General features: G+C 44.8%; 1 protein-coding gene across 2 annotated transcripts in view; it reads left to right on the forward strand.

Annotated features, from left to right (window-relative positions):
• The first annotated feature begins 4,521 nt into the window (after window positions 1–4,521).
• The window catches only part of ADGRA3 (adhesion G protein-coupled receptor A3), a 135,396-nt gene continuing 119,272 nt past the window's right edge, over window positions 4,522–20,645 (forward strand). Inside the window, exon 1 of one of the 2 annotated variants that reach the window (XM_008017754.3) lies at window positions 4,522–5,054. In XM_008017754.3, coding sequence (XP_008015945.2) covers window positions 4,804–5,054 — 251 coding nt within the window. In that variant the 5' untranslated portion in view covers window positions 4,522–4,803. The remainder of the gene's footprint in view (window positions 5,055–20,645) is intronic. The other variant, XM_073012491.1, reaches the window with a different exon arrangement.

The raw sequence follows: 20,645 nt of genomic DNA on the forward strand, positions 1-20,645 counted from the left end.
ATTTCTTGTTCTATTATGAATGAACATTGCTTTAGTCCTTCAGTAAGCCCATCACAAATTTTCACCATGTCATTTCTAGGCACCTTCTCTTTCATCTTCATTGTCACTGATTATCATGATCATCTTGATTCAAAATCATTTCAGCTACTTCATCATTGGTCAACGAATGAACAACTGGAGCCTCATTATCCATGATAAACACTGTTTGATACTCACTTCTTCCAGCTTACAGACAGACATTGGGGGTATATTTTTTGCATGTGTAAGTAGATCAGCCATTATTTTTTTTCTCACTTGACATACACAATCCTTCCAAGTCATTACCTTGTTTATCGTCACTGAACACAGTTGCAGGCCAGAGGTTGTGCCAGGCACGCACAACTCTGTCTATAGTTGCTATGTTCCAAGCATAGGCAACAGTATGTATATCATCCTTCGTACTAAACTTTATTTATTTTTTTTGAGATGGAGTTTCACTCTTGTCACCCAGGCTGGAGTACAATGGCACGATCTTGGCTCACGGCAACCTCCGCCTCCTGGGTTCAAGCAATTCTCCTGTCTCAACTTCCCTAGTAGCCGGGATTACAGGTGCCCACCACCACGCCTGGCTAATTTTTGTATTTTTTAGTACAGATGGGATTTCACCATGTTGGTCAGGCTAGTCCTGAACTCCTGACCTCAGGTGATCACCTGCCTCGGCTTCCCAAAGTGCTGGGATTACAGGTGTGAGCCACTGCGTCTGGCCTCATACTAAACTTTTTTTGAAAACCTCCACACCCATTCTTCTGTTTATTGCTGCTAGAATGCTGTTCAAGGAAGTATTTTTATATTTACCCTTCCATGCTTTAAGGATACCCTGGTCACATAGCTGAATTAATAAAGTCACATTTGGGGAGAAGTACATGGCATAAACATGATTTTTGATAAGAATTTCAGCTGGTGAATAAGCAGAACAGTTGTCAAGGAATATAAAACCTTGTAGTCGTCATCCAGTTCAGCTTTCCTGCAGTGAGTGTATGCCTCTGGTACAAAATGTCTGTGAAATCAATCAGAAAAGATGTCATTGGTGGTCCATGCCTTTTTGTTAGCAGAATAATGGACTGGTAAGAAATTCACTCCTTGAAAAAAAGAGAGGACAAACTTTTGCCTATCACAGCAAGTTTACACTTACGCGTGCCTGCGACATTAGCACATCCCAGCACAGTTATTCTGTCCTTGGCATTTTTAATTCTTATAGAGGCTGTCTCATCTGCCACAGTCAGCGTCTTTCTGGGGCAATAATGCCAAAATAGTGATGTTTTTGTCAGCATTATAGACTTGTTCTGGTATCCAATTTTCATCAGCGATGATATGGGCAAACTCATTAATGACTTGTTCCGTAGCTTTCTGATCAGCAGACGCTTTATCACCACAAATCCTTAAACATTTAATGCTGTGTCTTTGCTTAAATATCTGCAACCAGCCTGTTGAACAGTCACAGTTCCTTTCAATTTCCAATTCATTGTGATAGCTCTTTGCTTGTTTCATGATCAGCATACCATTAAGTGGCAGGTGGTCACTGTGATGCTGATGGATCCACTTTTTCAATTGAGATCTTCATATTTTGCATCATACAATGTTTTTCTATTTTTCATTTACTTGTGTTTATCACATTCAGCATAGATCTTCAACAATTTACCCTTCTGTTTCTTCAGATTACACATGGCGGCCACTCTGTCACCATACTTTTCTGTAAGAAATTTCACACCTACACCACTGTCCAGTTTCTTTAACAGCTGGACATAATAAATGCTTCTTTTTCTTATCACTGATACCCACAGGATTAACTGCAGGCTTTTTCTGATATTTCTTTTCTTTGTTTTTTTGGAGATGGAGTCTTGCACTGTCACACAGGCTGGAGTGCAGTGGTGCAGTCTTGGCTCACTGCAACCTCCACCTCCTGGGTTCAAGCGATTTTCCTGCGTCAGCCTCCCGAGCAGCTGGGATTACAGGTGCCCGCCACCACATCTGGCTAATTTTTTGTATTTTTAGTAGAGACGAGGTTTTACTATGTTGGCCAGGCTGGTCTCAAACTCCTGACCTCGTGATTTGCCCTCCTTGGCTTCCCAAAGTGCTGAAATTACAAGTGGGAGCCCCTGTGCTCGGCCTAATATTTCTTTATACCAAAAATATCTTTACACCACAGAGCAAAGAAAAAGAAAACAACAACAACAACAACAACAAAAACAAAAAAAAAGCAAACCCACAGTGGGTAATGCATGTAGATGAAGGCCCCATGTAGGCATTGTAGGGAACTCGACCTTGGCAAATCCAGTCTGCACACGTGCTATTTGATTACTTTTGGGGCAGACGCTTGCATGTGGGAATCTGGGCATGCCCTGAAAAGATATATATCAGTAGAAAAAGGCTGGGAGGGTCTTTTTTCCCTTGGGGATGCTAGTAAACTGCGTAGTGTGTCTGCATTTTGATGGTGACCCATCACATGTGGTCAGCTGTGGGGTTTTCCACTTGAGGTATTACTTGTCGGAACTTAAAAAGTTTCGGATTTTGGAGCATTTCAGGTTTTGGATTTTCGAATTAGGGATGCTTAATGCTCAACCTGTAGTATAAAGTTTTATCTTAATCAAAAAACAGATAATGATTTTGTTAGGGAATAATAATTCTTTAGATAAATTCAAGAGAAATGTGATCCATTTCACCCACCTTAACACAGAGGCACCAGTTTGTCTTCTAAGGTTATTTATAGATCTGAAGTCACTTAATGGTGGTGCTAATCTCCCACTTTTTCTTTCCATCATAGTGTCTGGGTTTGTGTTGTTCAACACCAACAGCGTAGCCACTGGGTATTTAAATTCAAATGTAAATTAATTAAAATGAAATGAAAAATTTACTTCTTATTGCATACTATCTACTTTTCCACACACGATGTAGCCACAGTTGGCCACCATATTAGACAGTAAAGAACTAGAACAGTTATCCAATCACAGAATGTATTATTAGACAGCACTGGACATTGTTGGGTTGGTCAAATGAACTGCTATTCAAATTTAATACAATAGTGTATGATAAATGGAGACCATTTATTTACTTCCCATTGAGAAAGCTCTAGTCAGATAAATAGATTCCTGGAAATTGGTCCCTAAGATAAATTTTGTAGGGGCCAGAGGCAGTAATGCCCTTGGACTCAAGCAAGAAAAACCGTGCTCTGGGCCCTCCATTTTAGAGGACCAACCTGACTCTTCTTATGGGGTGACAAATCTCCAGGCTAGCACCCAAAACCTGGGTACCACTATGTCCCCAAGACCCAGGACCCTGGAATTCCCTGACTGATATTACCAAGGCCACTTCTTGGCCCTGAGCTAGCTTCCTCTGAGAACTGTCCTCCCAATGAAGGACTCAACAACTGGTATAGGCACACCTGGGCTCCAGAGGCAGACAAACGGTGGCTGGTAGAAAGTGTGAATAGAACTTGGTTTTGTGGGCTGCAGTGTTCACATACAGGTACAAAAATCCCTTCTCGTCCTTGAAGACAGCTGGGCACAGGAAGCAAAGGCGGTGAGAGTGTACAGGCCAAAGATTTGGCTCTCTTTCCCACCTGCTGTGTTTCAGGGAGAAACTTCAAAGTGTCTGAGAATCCTGCTTACAAACCTTCCAGGTGGTTATGGAGGTAATTTCTCAAAGCAGGAGCACAGAACATACTTTATTAGCATCATAGAATCCTTGTAAAATTTCAAACATAGGGTAGGTAAGCCCTGGGCTTGCAAATGTTAGGGCGAGGCTGGAAGTCAGAGTAATCAACTGGGTTAGGGTTTCTTGGAGGGTTCTCTCATTATTGCTCGAACTGGTGAACATCTCAGGTATCTTTGCCTGTCAAATTTCTTTCAAAAGGCAGCCTTTCTAGTGAGGTCCAGATGCATCCTCTAGAGTCTATCGCTGTTGTTGCTGAAGGCCAGAAACAGCTTCAGATTGTTCACCATATTGAAGAGGAACCTGTTTCCTGGCTCGAGTGTATTTGGGACAAATGAGACCACCACAATGAGGTGAGAAGGCGATTCCTTCCGAAACACTTGGTTTTGGGTACCTTCCCCATAGGGATGCTCAGGGAAATTTCCTGCTCTTCTCTCTACTCCATCCTCCGGGCCAGGCTCCTTGGGCCACATGGGCAGTCTCCAGGAGCGCACAGGACGGCTTTGTCCTGTGCCGGTAGTGCAAGCGCGGTGACGGCGAAGGGAAACGAGCAGAAGAGTGGCCACCGCGGCTGGAGTTTGGACTCGAACTTTCCCTGGCCCTCTCTACGAGTTACCGCCTTCCCGCGGGCTCCCCACAACTCCTGCCCGGAGGCCAAGGCCCGCGCGCACCGGGTCGGAGTCGGGCTCGGCAGGTCCCGAGAGCGTGCGCCTCCTCCCCGGACTCCCGGGCAGCCGCAGACACCGGGAGAGCAGGAGAGCCGGGGAGGAGGAGGGGCAGGGGCGGAGGCGGCCGGCGGCGGCGGGCGGGGAGGAGCCGCCGCGGGTCCTGGCCAGGGGAGGAGGCGGCGGCGGCGGAGGAGGAGGAGGAGGCGGTGCTCGCGCCGGGCGGTAGAGCGGGGCTGGGACCTGTGCGGCCGTGACCCCCGGCTCCCTCGAGACCCAGCGCAGCCGCAGCGGACAAAGGAGCATGTCGGCGCCGGGGAGGGCCCGTCCTCCGGCCGCCATGAGGCTCCGGGCGCCGCTGAGCCCGCGCCGCGCTCCTGCCCGCCCGGACTTCGGGGCGGCCCGCTAGGCCAGTGCGCCGCCGCTCTCCCCGCAGGCCCCGGCCCGCAGCATGGAGCCACCCGGACGCCGGCGGGGCCGCGCGCAGCCGCCGCTGCTGCTGCAGCTCTCGCTGTTAGCGCTGCTAGCGCTGCTGGGAGGTGGCGGTGGCGCCGCGGCGCTGCCTGCCGGCTGCAAGCACGATGGGCGGCCCCGAGGGTCTGGCAGAGCGGCGGGCGCCGCCGAGGGCAAGGTGGTGTGTAGCAGCCTGGAGCTCGCGCAGGTCCTGCCCCCAGATACTCTGCCCAACCGCACGGTCACCCTGTGAGTATCTCCCGGGACGCCCGGTCCTGTGCCCCTCGGCTCTTTCTTACCTCTCCGCTCAACTTTGGAGAGGGGTCCTGCCGGCACCCACGCGCCTTTGTGTGGAGCTGTAGGTAGGGGGTGGTGCTAGGAAAGACCTCGTGTGCTTGGGATGGGTGCAGTTCAGGGAAAGGCAAGCGAATCTGCGTCCGAGCTGCCTCCCAGCTCCACTAGTTTACAAAGTAAAGTTTTCGGGTTCTCAGGCGCGCCCCGCGCTGTCCCGGGCGCAGCGCCTTTGGGCTGCGCGGTGTGCCACGTGAGGATGCAAGTAAACACGCAGTCGACAGAGTTAAAGCTCATTCATCCTGGGCTTGGGCTTCCAGAAAACACAATGCTTGATTACAAGCGCCAGTCCTTCTGCTTCTTTGCAAATTAAGTTACACTTACGTGGTAGAGTTTGCAAAACACAAGGACTGTGTGCGAGCCGAAACCCCAAGACGCTTCCTTTGCCTTTTGCTATCTTAGTTTTATTACAGTTAAAGGACACTTTTTAAGATAGAGTTGTTATTAAGGGCTGGAAACGTTTCAGATCAATCTGTTTATGTACCTTGCAGTCCCGTTTTCGTGTCTGTGAGGGCTCATATTAAAAAGCCAGGAACTTTGGAATTGAATACTGTGGGTTTATTGAGCCTTCCAACTGGAGGGATTTTTGATTTTCGGATTGAGTTTCCACCTGGAAGGAAAAATTTTGGTAACTCACTTGTGCTGGGATTCACGGTTCAGTTTTGCAAACGTAGTTCTGCCAATTCTAGCTGAACAGTTGGCCCCAGTGACTGTCGAGTTTGTTTTCAGAAGGATGAATTGGTTTGGAAAGTTTTGAGTCTAAGTGTTTCTCATGGGTATTTTGTTCAACTGAAATGTGAGTCCCTTGGCTCGGGGTTCCTTTATGTTGTTTTGGTTGGTTTCCTAAAAAAAGAATCAAGGCAGCCACTATACAAACATGAATGCAAGGGCCGCAGCATGATCTATGAAAACACTTAAAGTATCGTTTTAAATGTAACTCAAATTCAGCAGGAGTGTATACAGGTAGGCCAGGTATACATTTCATTACTAACACCTTTGTTTACCCTTCTTTTCCATTCATTTTTTGAATTAGGAAACATTCAACCATGAAAACTGTGTCTATGTGTCTGTTTATGGAGGCCTGAAGATGGGTGAAAGAGTTTTTGTTTTGTTTGACTCCTTTAGTAACACGTTACCATTTGGTGGTGGCAGCAGTTATATTTATGTATTTCTTAGCCAGATTCTTTGAAGTGGAAATTTTCGGTATGGGACTTTAATTACCGTGCAAGTGGAGAAAATCCCAATGTTGGAGGAGATTTTCTTTGTTACTCTGCAAAAATTAGTCATCATGCAGTTGTGTTATAAACATTTAGGTTTGGGGTCAGTGAGTGGCATTTACATTGACTCATGTTTAGGTGCAGTTTTTCTGACCTAAAAGTGTCAACAATTCCAGCTGGATTGGGTCAACTACTAGTATATTGCTGATGTTGCTTTGCAGAAAAAAATAGGGGATATGGTGGTAAATTGATTTTCAGGATATTATCGATTAAACTATTTTACTACTTTTTTATGAACTGGTTAAAATATAAGTATGAAATGTCATTTTAATCCAGTTTTTTTTTTTTTTTTGCCTGAAAGCTTTTTAGATGAAAATAAAATTAAGGTTGGGCATGGTGACTTACACCTGTAATCCCGGCACTTTGTGAGGCCAAAGCGGGTAGATCACTTGAGGTCAGGAGTTCAAGACCAGCCTGGCCAATGTGGCGAAACCCTGTCTCTACTAAAAATACAAAAATTAGCCAGGTGTGGTGGCATGTGCCTGTCATTCCAGCTACTTGGGAGGCTGAGGCAGGAGAATCACTTGAACCCGAGAGGTGGAGATTGCAGTTAGCCGAGATTGCACCACTGCACTCCAACCTGTGTGACAGAGTGAGACTCTGAGCCAAAAAAAAAGAAGAAAAGAAAATTAATAAAATTAATTTAGTGAATGGGAAGAAGATTCTATTAAGGATCAATTAAAGCTGTTCTGCGGGTCGTGGTGGCTCAGGCCTGTAATCCTAGCACTTTGAGAGGTGGAGTTGGGTGGATCATCTGAGGTCAGGAGTTAGAGACCAGCCTGGCCAACAAGATGAAAACCCCATCTCTACTAAAAATACAAAAAATTAGCTGGACGTGGTGGCAGGCGCCTGTAATCCCAGCTACTCAGGAGGCTGAGGCAGAAAAATTTCTTGAACCCAGGAGGCAGAGTTTGCAGTGAGATGAGAAGGCACCATTGCGCTCCAGCCTGGGTAACAAGAACGAAACTCCGTCTCAAAAAAAAAAAAAAATGAGGAGTTATTCTGGCTGAAGAGGGTTCAAGGTGTATGAGTCCCCTGTAGAGGGGTCTCGTGGGCCAGTTTCGTCATTTTACTGGGGAAAGAGTTAGAGTTACTGTAGATAAGGGACTCACCAGAATTCTCATAGTAGAGTAGCATCTGAGTCCACGTCCCAGATGCTGAACCCAGATTGCAGTTCAGATGCTTTCTCATTCCTTGCCTTGCCTTCATCTTAGTTGAGCACAGTTTTTGTTGAGCGGCCCCTAGGTAGTAGGTAGCGTGTTGAAGTTTGGACTGTGTGTTAGTGCCTAGGGCTGCTGCAGATTTCTATGGATTTGATGGCTTGAAACAACAAATTTATTCTCTCTGGAGGCCATTAAGTGCAAAATCAGTGTATTAGCAGGGCCATGTTCTCTCTGAGGACTTTAGGAATAATTCATGCTTGCTTCTCTCATCTTCTGGTTTCCCTTGGCTTGGGGCAGCATCACTTCTGTCTCTGCATGTCTCCCCTTGGCCTTCTCCCTGTGTGTCTGTGTGTCTCAGGTCCTCTCCTTTCTCTTTTAAGGATACCAGTCATTGAATTTAGGGTCCACCCTAGGTCCAGGATGATCTCATCCCAAGATCCTTTAATTAAATACATCTGCAAAGACCCTGTTTACAAATAAGATCACGTTAAAAGGTCAGGACTTGGACATTTCTTTATATGAGACACTGTGCAGCTCACGACAGAAAACAAATAAAAACATGGTCTTTCTTCTCCAGGAACTTACAGATATTTGGGGAGAAAGATTCATGACTAAGTCTCAGAACAGTATGGTCAATGCTCTATTACCAGGGTGCACATGTAGCAAAAGAAACCCAGAGGAGGGCAACCAAGGCCTTCTTCTCCCTCAATCCTAGTGGGATTGAGGGTCCTGAACCAATTCTGGAAAGAGGACTGTGGGGCGGGCGCAGTGGCTCACACCTGTAATCCCAGTACTTTGGGAGGCTGAGATGGGCAGAACACTTGAGCCCAGGAGGTCAAGACCAGCCTGACCAACATGACGAAACCCCATCTCTACTAAAAGTACAAATATTAGCCGGGGGGGGGGGGTGGGGGTGGTAGCTTGCACCTGTAATCCCAGCTACTAGGAAGGCTAAGGCAGGAGAATTGCTTGAACCTGGGAGGCGAAAGTTGCAATAAAAAAGAAAAAGATAACTGTGAAGAAAACGGTGAGGGGACAAGGGGAGGAAATGATGGGGTTGGAAGTGGGGGACCTCAGGTGCCCACGGGTTTGGAGAGGACAGTATCTGGTTATGCTGCTGTGCAGTTGGTGTTGCTGGAATGTCAAAGGTAAGTGTTTAGTGCCCAGTGTGGTCAGAGAGGAGTCTGGAGGGGCCAAGCCGAGGAAGGCCAGGCTCCCTGGTTTGAGCCTTTATCACTTAGGTGTGGCAAGGCGTTTTCAGCTGAGTTGTGATGTGGCCACAGAGAGGAAAATTAACTGATGGGAACTGGGAGAATGGCAAAGGTGGGATAGAATTTATTTTTTTTAATCATGAAATATAAAGCTATTTCTATTTAGTGGATGAACTGGTCTTCATCATAGCCTAAAAGTCAGACCCTTCAACAGTATTGATGAACAGCACTTGTTTCTGTAGCTATGCTTAAAGAAAGGTCTGGCAGAAATCCTAGGCTTAACTGTGTGTTCCCTGTGTCTCAGGTAGACTTTTGTATTGAGGGATTAAACTGCTCCTGTTATTATAACACACAAATTGAACAAAAATTTACCTGCATTTAATGTTTTCATTGAAAATATACTTATTTACTGTATTTCTGTGATTTATGTTAAATCTTGCTCAATAATGTAAGTTTTGAAAGTTCTGAGAATTTCAGTGATAGAAAGTTTTATGAATTTGTCACTGCCTTTCTAAATGTGGGTTCCTTGTGATGCTACGTGGTGATTCTAGACAAATAAAAATATATAAAAAAAATTACTTGTAATTTGTCAGATAACTTCCAGGTTTTTCTCAGACTAACACTAAAATAGTGTGTAGAGTTTTGGATTTTCATGTTTGTTATCAAAGAACTAATAATTATTTTGGACATCGCCCGTGTTGCTCAGTACCAAGAAAAGAAATGCTTGTATTGTTCAGAAGCTTAAATCTAGTTGGGAGGAAGGATTTGCACAATGGGAAGCAGACATTTAGGGAACCATTAAAAGACTATCCCTCATTAAGTAATAAATCCTGTGCTGGAAACTGTTTCAGTGCTTCAGGAAGCCCAGACAGGGGAGAGATCAGTGTGGCTAGGGAGTCATTGGAAGGTATTTTATTTTCCTGGAGAAGTTAGGGCTTGAGCGTGGCCTAAAGGAGGGGAAGGATTGGATTGAGTGGGGAGATGGCATTCGGGAGGAAGGGTGGCAGGTGGTGGCTGGCCCACTTGAAGTGGAGCGACTGTATCGGGCGAATAGTGGAGAGAGCTTTTGGAACCATTTGCCCGTATGTGGTATTTCAAACACAGGCCTGGTTGGGGTCAGTTAGGAGAGAGTGCACAGAGGGGAGAGGAGGTGGCCCAGGCAGAACCACACTGGAACATGGAGGAACATGAACAGGAGTCTGAGAAGGAGCCTCTGCAGAGGCTGTGGGGAGCACCAGGGGAGAATCTCATCCCGGAAGCTAAGAGAAGTTTACGTGTTAAGGCTAGAATGGCCTTTCCAGTGGACATGTTGAGAGATTAAGCCAGAAAGACAAAGGAATAGACAGCACTGGATTTGATGTCCCGGAGTCTGGTGCCATCCGTGAGCAGTGTCCACGTATCACAGGTGAATAAGCCAGGTTGGGTGGCCTGAAAAGAGAAGTGGGATGGGAGCACAGATGAAGGGTTTGGCTTTTGATGGCAGCAGGGAAGCTCATTCTCCACATGTGTAGTCAATGCACCAAATAGCACTAACTGAATCACAGCCTGAGAATGACTGTATGGCAGATGACGCATCTGAATGTGATTTGGAGTTCCAAGCTAGGGAGCCTGGGAGTGGCCCACCCGGAAAGTAATTTCTTATCTATGAGGAACACCTGAGTCTTCATCTCGTCCCATGGAACATGGACCATATGGGGGATCAAGGCCCTTTGGGGTTAATTGAAGGTTTCCAGGTGGAGACTGTTGGGGAAGGTGCTAAGTGAAGATGCTGCTGCGTGAACTGCATGCTTTTTTTTTTTTTTTTTGGAGATGGAGTCTCGCCCTGTTGCCCAGGCTGGAGTACAGTGGGATGATCTTGGCTCACTGCAACCTCCGCCTCCCGGGTTCAAGCGATTCTCCTGCCTCAGTCTCCTGAGTAGCTGGGATTACAGGTGCAAGCCACCATGCCCGGCTGATTTTTTTGAATCTTTTGTAGAGACGGGGTTTCACCATGTTGGCTAGGCTGGTCTTGAACTGCTGACCTCGTGATCTGCCCGCCTCGGCCTCCCAAAGTGCTGGGATTACAGGGGTGAGCCACCGCTCCCGGCCGTGAACTGCATGCTTTTTGCAAGTTGCGCGTTTCTCTGCTCAGCCCGTAGCCACCAGGGCATGCAGTTCTCCTGTCCAGCCCACCAGCACTGAACTCTCTCCCCTGCATGTAAGCCCTCAGTGAGACTCCATGTTCTGTTCACTAGCTCTGGGTTTCTTCTTCTTGAACCTGGTGCAATCCCTTCTGGAGTGGGTAGGGGTTCAGCACAACACCTTGTCATGGGAGAAAGGGGTGTCAAGGCAGGCGGGAGGGCATTGGGGCGCAGGTGGGAGGAAGAGGGAATTCTGGCCCCATTGCTTCTATTTTCTCAAAGACATCTAGGCAGGGCGAGGGAAAAAGGGGCCAAGAGGAAGGGGAAAGAGAAGAGAAATGGTTCTTTTGGAATGTGAACCTACTGGGGATGGCAGAAAAGTCAGCAGGGAGGATCTTTTTCCAGTTTTGCCTTCTGATTCAAAGGGAGATGGTCATTGCAATTGTTTTTCTCCACCTGGATTCAGCCTAGCGATGGGAATCCTTGGGTGTGGCCAGGTTGCAGCTTTGCCAGGTGAGTGCAGCCAAGGGAGAGAGGAGCAAAGTGATTATAATCTGTAGGCCAGCAAGATGCCGCGGCCTGAATTCTCACCAGCAGAGCCACTGGATCAAGAGTAAGATTGTTATCTTTGAATGCAAAATCTTACATATGTCTGCAGCCTGATTTCTTAACACCCAGCACGGATTACTTTTTCCATGGACATTGGTTGAGGCGGTGTTATGTTGTAAACACAGTGCCCAGTGGTTCAGGGTTAAAATAATCCAAGGGTCAGTCTTTTAAACTCTTCGTTTCACCAAAGTGTGCCTCTCAGTGTCCCCTGAGCAGAGTTTATACTGTGCTTCCTGTGTGCCTTTGCTAAGACACCTTTGCCTTGGAATCCCAGTCTGGGAAATTCTGGGATATTCTTTAATACCCAACTCAGTTGCTACGAACTCTTCACTGTTCTGGCATTTTGATTCTTCCGTCTCTGAACCCAGGTAGCTATTAGTGTTTGTGCTCTTGTGTCGCTTTCTATGATACTGTTGCTGCTCTCAGAATGCACATACCCTTGAAAGCAAGGACTGTGACTTCTCACAGCGCCTCGAGTATGGGTGGGTACGTAATTGTTCTTTACGGGCAAGAGTAATGCTAACAGAGATACGACTAGGTGGTGGAAAAGCAGGAAAATTGGGGGATAGAAGGCGGATGCAAATTCACAGGTTTACCTTATTATAGCAAATGAGAACATATGTTTGTTTAGTTTGTTAGTTTGTTAGGTTCAGCTGTGGGATCCCTGATTCAAGGATGGGTATATTCAGTCTATCTACAGTCACATGTGATCTACTTGATCTTATGTGTGTGGCAAGCACACATATATAGACTGTGTTGGGAAGTGGCTTGAATTCCTACCAGGAATATTGCTCAGAAATCTTACAGGATTGGGGGCACAGTTTGGCATTTGGTCTGTGAATGCAAGTCGTAAGCTTTTCTGATATGAGACATGCTTGCGTATCACCCAGCCTCAAAATCCTGTTGTTTCTTGCCTGCTTGGAGTCCTCCAGCAACAGGAGAGCACATGAGAGAAGTTGGTGGGTTTGGCAAGATACCAAGTCCCCAAACAAATGAATATGGTAATGTTTGGTGAGGTTGCTCCCAATGCAGCTCCAGCTTCTTTTCCCAGGAGCCTGTAAAGATGGTTTAAAAAAACAGACAAAGACAGAAGTAAAAACTCCTGAAAGTAACTCAGAAAATGACACGGGATGAAGTTTCTTAGACTATTCAATTATTTGTTTTTCCATTCGGCTGCTTCTCAGGAAGAGTTGTTTACTGGCTTGATGCTATGGAGGAATCTTCACTCTAGAGAACACAGTTAATGTATTGTGTCAACATTTTTCTTATAAACAAAGATTAGAATACAGAGTTCTTTGAGAATTAGTAGCTTATTTTATTTGTTTTATTTTTTTGAGACGGAGTCTCACTTTGTTGCCCAGGCTGGAGTGCAGTGGCACGATCTCGGCTTACTGCAAGCTCCACCTCCCAGGTTCACGCCATTCTACTGCCTCAGCCTCCCGAGTAGCTGGGACTACAGGTGCCCGCCACCGCGCCCGGCTAATTTTTTTTTGTATTTTTAGTAGAGATGGGGTTTCACCATGTTAGCCAGGATGGTCTTAATCTCCTGACCTCGTGATCCGCCCGCCTCGGCCTCCCAAAGTGCTAGGATTAGGGGCCTGAGCCACTGCGCCTGGCTGAGTACTAGTAGCTTATTAACTCAGTTTTTGCAAAGATTAGGAAGCTATAAATGCAAACTTGCTCAATAAGTTTTTAATGTAAAACAATATAATTTTAATGCTTGATGTATGATTTAGCTTGCATTTATGTTCAAATACAGACAATTTTATTTATTTTATTTTATTTTTTTGAGACGGAGTCTCGCTCTGTCTCCCAGGCTGGAGTGCAGTGGCGCAATCTCGGCTCACTGCAAGCTCTGTCTCCCAGGTTCACGCCATTCTCCTGCCTCAGCCTCCTGAGTAGCTGGGACTACAGGCGCCCGCCACCGCGCCCGGCTAATTTTTTGTATTTTTAGTAGAGATGGGATTTCACCGTGGTCTCGATCTCCTGACCTTGTGATCTGCCTGCCTCGGCCTCCCAAAGTGCTGGGATTACAGGCGTGAGCCACCGTGCCCAGCTAATACAGACAGTTTTAATCTGAGGAGGGAGCTTTATAAAAGTACACTATTCCTCCCAAGGTTTTTTTTTTCTGTCTTGACTAAAGTTTCAGAAATGTTGCATGTCTAGTAAGGCAGTTACCTATGTGTAGAGGGTAGAGTGGGACAGAGATGAGGTAGGTGCCTCCCAGAAGGCACACGTCTGTCTTGGCCACTTTTAGTACCACGCTGAGCACGTTGCAGATACTAAGCTTTGCTTTTGTGCGGTGTTTTTTTTTTTTTTTTTTAAAGATAGAGTTTCATTCTGTCACCCATGTTGGAGTGGAGTGGTGCGATCTTGGCTCAGTGTAACCTCTGCCTCCTGATCTCAAGCGATTCTCATGCCTCAGCTTTGTGAGTAGCTGGGACCACAGGCACACACAACCATGCCTGGCTAAGTTTTGTATTTTTGCTAGAGACAGGGTTTTGCCACATTGACCAGGTTGGTCTCGAACTCCTGACTTCAAGTGATCTGTGTATCTTGGCCTCCCAAAGTGCTGGGATTACAGGCATGAGCCACCGTGCCTGGCCTTCTTTTGCTTTTCATCCAGCAAAGCATTTCTTGTCCTCAGATCTTTCCTGTTCAGGGCCTGAAGGGTAAAAATGGAAGGTTTAAGAGGTTGATAGAAAAATATTCCAGCACCTTCCTACTTCTCCACCGCATCTTCAACACCCTGGTCTTTTTGTTCTTATTTATCTGCAAGTGAGTCCCAGGGTAAAGCTGTGCCTTCCTGCATACACTATGGGCTGGCCAAACACCAAAACTTTCACTTTTGGTATTTACTCTTCTCCAGTTGCATTCTTGATAATTTGTACCCTAGTTTCCTATATTTGTATCCTAAACTTGCTTTTGCATTCATTTAACAAATAGTTTTTCAGTGCCACCCTGCTTGTGGATGTATGTGACTTCTTATGTCTGGGCTTGACTTTTCTTTTGGTCTATTAGACCAGTTTTATCTTAGTGTTGTACCTCTTCCTAGAGCTCCACCTCTTGCATTCTAGCTATTCAATATCTGTCATACCTCCCCTCGGTTAGATGTGACCCTCTAGCTCTTTTTGATGTGATTTAATCTGCATCTTCCTCTGCTGTTATACTCTGCTAAAACAGCAGGGGGATAACCGTGGAATTTTAGAAGGTTTTTTTTTTTTTTTTTTTTTTTTTTTTTTTTTTGAGACAGTCTCTCGCTCTGTCTCCCAGCTTGGAGTGCGGTGGTGCGATGTCTGCTCACTGCAACCTCTGCCTCCCAGGCTCAAGCGATTCTCCTGCTTTAGCTTCCCGAGTACTGGGATTACAGGCGCCCACCACCACGCCCAGCTAATTTTTGTATTTTTAGCATAGACGGGGTTTCATCATCTTGGCAAGATTGCTTTTGCTCAAATGGTCTGCCCGCCTCAGCCTCCCAAAGCTCTGGGATTACAGGCGTGAGCCACCATGCCTGGCCAGAATTTCAGAAATTCTAAATAGGCAATGGGAGTTTCTAAAGGAGAATTTGCAGGACGGTTTTAAGAATAACCTGAAGGGACTGATGGAACTTTTTGCTCTGTGACCATCATTGCTTTTTTTCCCATGCCCCACTGCTGGGCACAAAACCTTTCTTCCATCTAGAATGTCTTATATTTGCTAGGTGACTCACATAGTCACCTGCATTATTTATGGCATCTCTAGCCAAAATTTTTCATGCCATGACACAGATAGACAATGATGATGTGTGCACTGGAGTGAAATGGTGAAGGATGTTCCTGGCCAGAGCCCTTTGCACTAGGCTTGCATCCATCCAAGTCCCATGGTCAGAGGAGTTGTTGTCCCTACCTTCCTGTAACCTGGTTGGTCAGTTTGAGGTTGAGGTTTTCAACCTTGCATTTGAATCAACAGAAAGCATTAAAAGTTCAGATGCTTGGGCCACAGACCTCATGTTCTGATGTATTGTTCAGGGATGGGGGCTGGACGTTGGTATTTTTTCAGAGCCCTGTGGGGTGGTTCTGATAACACCTAGGTTAAGAACCTGCTGCTTAGTAGCCCAGGGACCTGAAGGGTTAACCCTAGTCACCAGCTGTCATCTGCCAGAACAAAAGAAGGTAGAAGAAAGAGCACAGGAGCCAACTGAGGGCAGCTGCCTCATGAGGGAGGGAGGGGCTGGTCCAAGCAGAGAAAAGACGATGAAATCAAGAGACGTTTCTAGGACAGAGAGCTGAGAGCTTCAGGACAGGGCCTTATTCATAGAAGCCAAGAAAAACGACTACTGGTAAAGCAGAGAGTGACGTGCTGAAGCCAAGGTTAAGGACAATAGGTTTCAGAGATGTATTGTGGAGTTAAATGAATAAAATGAGAGGGTCTCACAGCAGCAAGCGTCAGTCCAACAGTACGTGAGGGCACCTTGGAGAGACACGAGATTTTCTTTCTCCGGGCACATAGCTTTGTTGTCAGGCTGCGGAACTGAACTAACTCGGGTATCAGGCATTTGGTAGTTTCTTTTAGCGCCTCATCATTTCAGATGAATGACATTCTTGGTTATTAATTTAAATAAAATTTTTAAAACACATTTTTTGTCTTTTTTTTTCTTTCCCCTATTTTGCCTTCTGAAGTTTAATTTGCATGATGTTTGAATTGTGCACATGTGCAATCTTTTGTTCTTGAGTACTCACCGTGGTTGGGGGCAGGTCTGTAGAATTGGGTGTCACACACAGAGAAGGCTAAATTATCCATCACCCTCACCGTGGACAGTTTAGGTTTCACTCTATTTAGAATTTTTATTAAGCCCTTTTTATGATTCTCTCTGAAGACAGCGCTATGCTAAGAGAAGATCTTTTGTCAAGATTGCTAACTCTGTATGTAAAAGTGCTGTCCCCCACCTATTCAAGAATTGTACTTGAAGGCTAAGATGTCTCCACACAAGAAAAATAAATGTGTCCCTACCAAGGCTAGGGGGACGTAGAGGTTCCCTTAAGTTGTCTAAGCTCCTCAGTCTCAGTGCCATTCTCTACCCTCTTCCTAAGCACTGGACATCATACACAGTATGTGATTAGTAAATGCGATCGGTAAATGTTCGTGAATTAAATTCACTCCCGAGATGGGGGCATTTCTCAGTCAGAATACATGGTTCCAAGTATGTGACCTGGTCCTATATCTAGAATGTCAGTTCTATTGAGGTGTTGGAGACCCTGTTTCCTCATGTATCCGTAGCACCTACTATAGTGACAGGCGTTTAACATCCACTGCTACCATGGCCTTGTATTGTGGGTGGAATAGTAGAAAGCAGGTTGTACATTGTGCCTCCTTCTATGTAATTGAAAGAAAGAGCAACTATGGAGATGTAACTGTAAGGCAGGTTCTTTAACATAGTTGTTAAAATGTTCTTTCTTTAAGCCTGCTTGGATCCAAGTCTAATTAAATTGATTCATTTCCCATCAAGATAAGACTTAAAAGCATTCTTTGTTTTATTGTGCAATTCTTCCTGATTCTTTTCTTATGAGAAAGGCAAAGAGAGATTGACTACTGGTGTATTCATCTCCAGGGCAGTGTTTAAGATGGATATCCTTTCTATTAGATTTATTATTATTTTTAATCTGCTGTTTGTTTGTTTTAAATGAGACCAAATGTAAACTCTTCCTTTGTGACCAAAATGCAGTTAGAATTCTAAAGTCTTTCCAGTGACCTGGAAGTGCAGTCTACCGCAGTGACAGTATTACGCCGGCTCTTCCATTCCTTGGGACCACTTCCTACCTCGTGTTTGCTTGCGTTTTGACAGCTGTCATACTGTTTTGGAATTATTTATTTACAACCCTAGTTCTACCAGATTGTAGACTCTTGATGGCCATATTTATCTCTGTATCCCTAGTGTCTAGCATGTAAGCACTCAGTAAATCTTTGTACAAAGAGGTCTCATTTTTCTTACTGTTTTTTTTTTTTTCCTAAGTAGTACTGGGCAGAATCTTGCATTATTCTTATGCAGGATGAATCTGTCATGGATAAACTTGAAACTATTCAAAGCAACATAACCAACATACAAGGTCAAGGCTTAAACTTCCAGTCTTCATCTGATAGTAAAAAGTGTCTTTTACCCAGATTTTTTTTTTTTTTTCATTTCTTGATCCAGTTCCCACCTTTTGAGAAGTCATTGCTTTTCTGTTTTCTATTTTGAACTTCTCCCCCGGTTTGTGATGTGTCTCGTTATTGCACATAGCCACTTCCTTTCCTCTGTTATAAAAGCTCCTGTCCCCAAAATACTCCCTTGCAGCACCATGATTGAGTGACCACTCTTTCCTAAGTGAACTTCTTGGAAACTAGCGTGAATCCATCCTCTTCATTTCCTTACCTCTTATTTCAGTTTCAGCCTATTGCTGTCTAGCATATCTCTGCCATTCTGCATGTGATATATCTCAATGCCTGTCCTTATTTCCAGCATTCCACCCTGTATGTGGCCTATATACCGCCGTCTTCTGTCCCATGCTCTTGCTGAAGTTTGCCTAGATTAGACCATTTTAAAGTTCATCACTACATACTTCTTCCTCTTCTGGTCCTTTAGCTTGATGGACACACCTGGTTTCACACTTACTAATTATTGTATTTGGCAACTGTATTTACTACTTAAACCATTCTTTCGCCCTCACGTGGTTTGGGTTGATTATAGCTCTCAAGGAGGACCTGTCTAGCGTGGCTACGTGGTTTCCCTGCCAAGATAGACACACGTAGGGTAGTACCTCCTAGAGGATGCTATGCTTTTGAGATAAGCCTCCTGGGAGTAGGCGTCATCCAGTCTGAACCTATGAGAAATAGAGATTGCTTGAGATTATTGCCTACTTAAAGAACATTAGTGATCTATTCTACTAGGGTTTGACTTTTCAGAGCTCCTTGGGGTGGGGGAGGGGAATACATATTCAAGTTCTTCCCTTGGGGATAAAGTTGAAAAACTTGTCCATCAGCTTAGCTAGAAGTTAGCAACCACAGACAAACTTTGTAAGACTTTTTTTTTTTTTTTAAAGCTTTATAATATTCTTAGTTCTTGTATTAGTTTTTTTTCCCATCTTTTCCCATTTTTTGTGATTATAAAACCTTTTACATTTGAATTGTTCTGTTGTTACTGTGTGGAGCAAAAAATGAGAGGGGAAATTGTTTAGACCTTTTATACTAAGTCTTAATATATCCGGAGGGAGTGTAGGTGGTGGCAGCTTTAAAATGGAAAGGAAATGTGGGGAGTCCCCAGGACCTGCAGTCAATGAATAACAGGCTCCCTCCGTGGCTCGTAGGAGAGTTTTGGGGGGTGAGCATAACATGGTTCATTTGGATTCTTTCGTGCTCTTTAATTTCTGTGATATTTTGCTGGTCTATAAACTGATAAGTCTTAATGGTTGTAGTTTATATTCTGACCCAGAGTTTATTTTCCAGTGATGCCTTTATTTTTTTGTTGGGATGTTGCTGGATAGTAAAGTACAACTGAAGATCTTGGCCTTTCTCATTGTTCTCCTTCAAGAAAATGGGATTTCAGAAAACACTTCTCTTTAGCCTTCTCATGAAATTAATTTCATAGACCTGTTTCTTGGTTTGATGTAACCCCTGTAGAGTTACCTAATATGAAGGTATATTAAGATTTGCTAGAGAAACAGAACCCACAGGCTAGAAGAAGAGACAGATTTAAGAGGAGAGTTGTAGGAGTTGGCTTACATGGCTATAAGGAAGTCCCATGATCTGGAGAATCAGAACAGCTGGTGATGTCTTTGAGTCTGGGTTCAAAGGTCTGAAAGTCTGAGAATCAAGTGGAGAGGGAGGATGTGAGTCCCGGGCTGGGTCTGAAAGCTTAAGAACTTAAGACCAGATGTCTGGGGGCAGGAGACAAGTGTGTCAGCTCTAGCACAGAGCGAATTTGCCCTGCTGCCTCTTTGTTTATTCAGGCCCTCAGTGTATTGGAAGATGCCCGCTTTTAGTAGGCAGTCGACTTAAAGAGGACCAGTCTACTTTGGTCTTCTCCAAAGTGGATTAGGGAGGATCATCTACTTTACTCAATTATCAATTTAAGTGCTAATCTCTTCCGGAAATGCCCTCATAGACACACCCTGAAATCATGTTTTACCAGCTATCTGGGCACCTCTCAGTTTATATTCACAAGTAAAATTAACCATCACAATAGAGTCAAACAACCTGTTGTTGTTGTTATTGTTTTGCTTTTTTAAAGGAGAGATTTATTTCTACTGCTAGTTTAACTTTCTCCTAAAACTGGTTTGGTGATATGTGTGAACTACCATGACTAGAGAAACTTCAGGTGTCCGTAGAGCTCTTTGACTTTCAGAACGTTGTTGTAAGTGTCCTTACCTGATTTGAAAGTTCTAATAACAACCAGCACTGGAATATCATGTGCTAGGTGCTGTGCCAAATGCTGCCTGCGCAGCATCTCACTTGATCGCTAAAACAGCTTTATGAGCTCCGTGTGTCCACACTTTACAGGAGTGCCAGCTGAAGCATGGACAAGTACATTGATCTGCCCAGGTTACACATAGGCTGCTGGGCCTGGCTTCTGGCCTTCAATTCTAACTATTGTTATTTTCATAAAAGTCACACCTTAAGCACTTCCTTTGGTAGTGGTGTTGGGGTAAGCCTTTGTAGAACAGTTGTTCAAAAACTTGTTTACCTTAAAGCATTCCTTTAGAGACGGCTGACAGATGGGAAAGTAAAGTGCAGGCCAATCATCTCAAATATGAAAAATGGGAATTCCGACATGCTCCAAAATCCAAAACTTCTTGGGATTGACAGGGTGCTCATAGGAAATGCTCTTTGGAGCATTCTGGATTTTGGATTTTCGGGTTCAGGATGCTCAACCAGTAAGTGTAATGCAAATGTTCCAAATTCTGCAAAAATGGGAAATCAGGAACACTTGATTTGGTCCCAAACATTTAGAATGAGGGCTATGCAACCTGTAAATGAGAATTTTCACCTAGTGCATATTATGTCCAAGTAACTAATAACTGTTGAAGGAAAGAATTTTAACACCCCATTTTACTATCATCAGGTGGTAGTGGAAATGACCAAATAGGGCTTATACTTA

Source organism: Chlorocebus sabaeus, chromosome 27, assembly GCF_047675955.1.
Source record: "Chlorocebus sabaeus isolate Y175 chromosome 27, mChlSab1.0.hap1, whole genome shotgun sequence".
NCBI classification, from domain to species: Eukaryota; Metazoa; Chordata; class Mammalia; order Primates; family Cercopithecidae; genus Chlorocebus; species Chlorocebus sabaeus.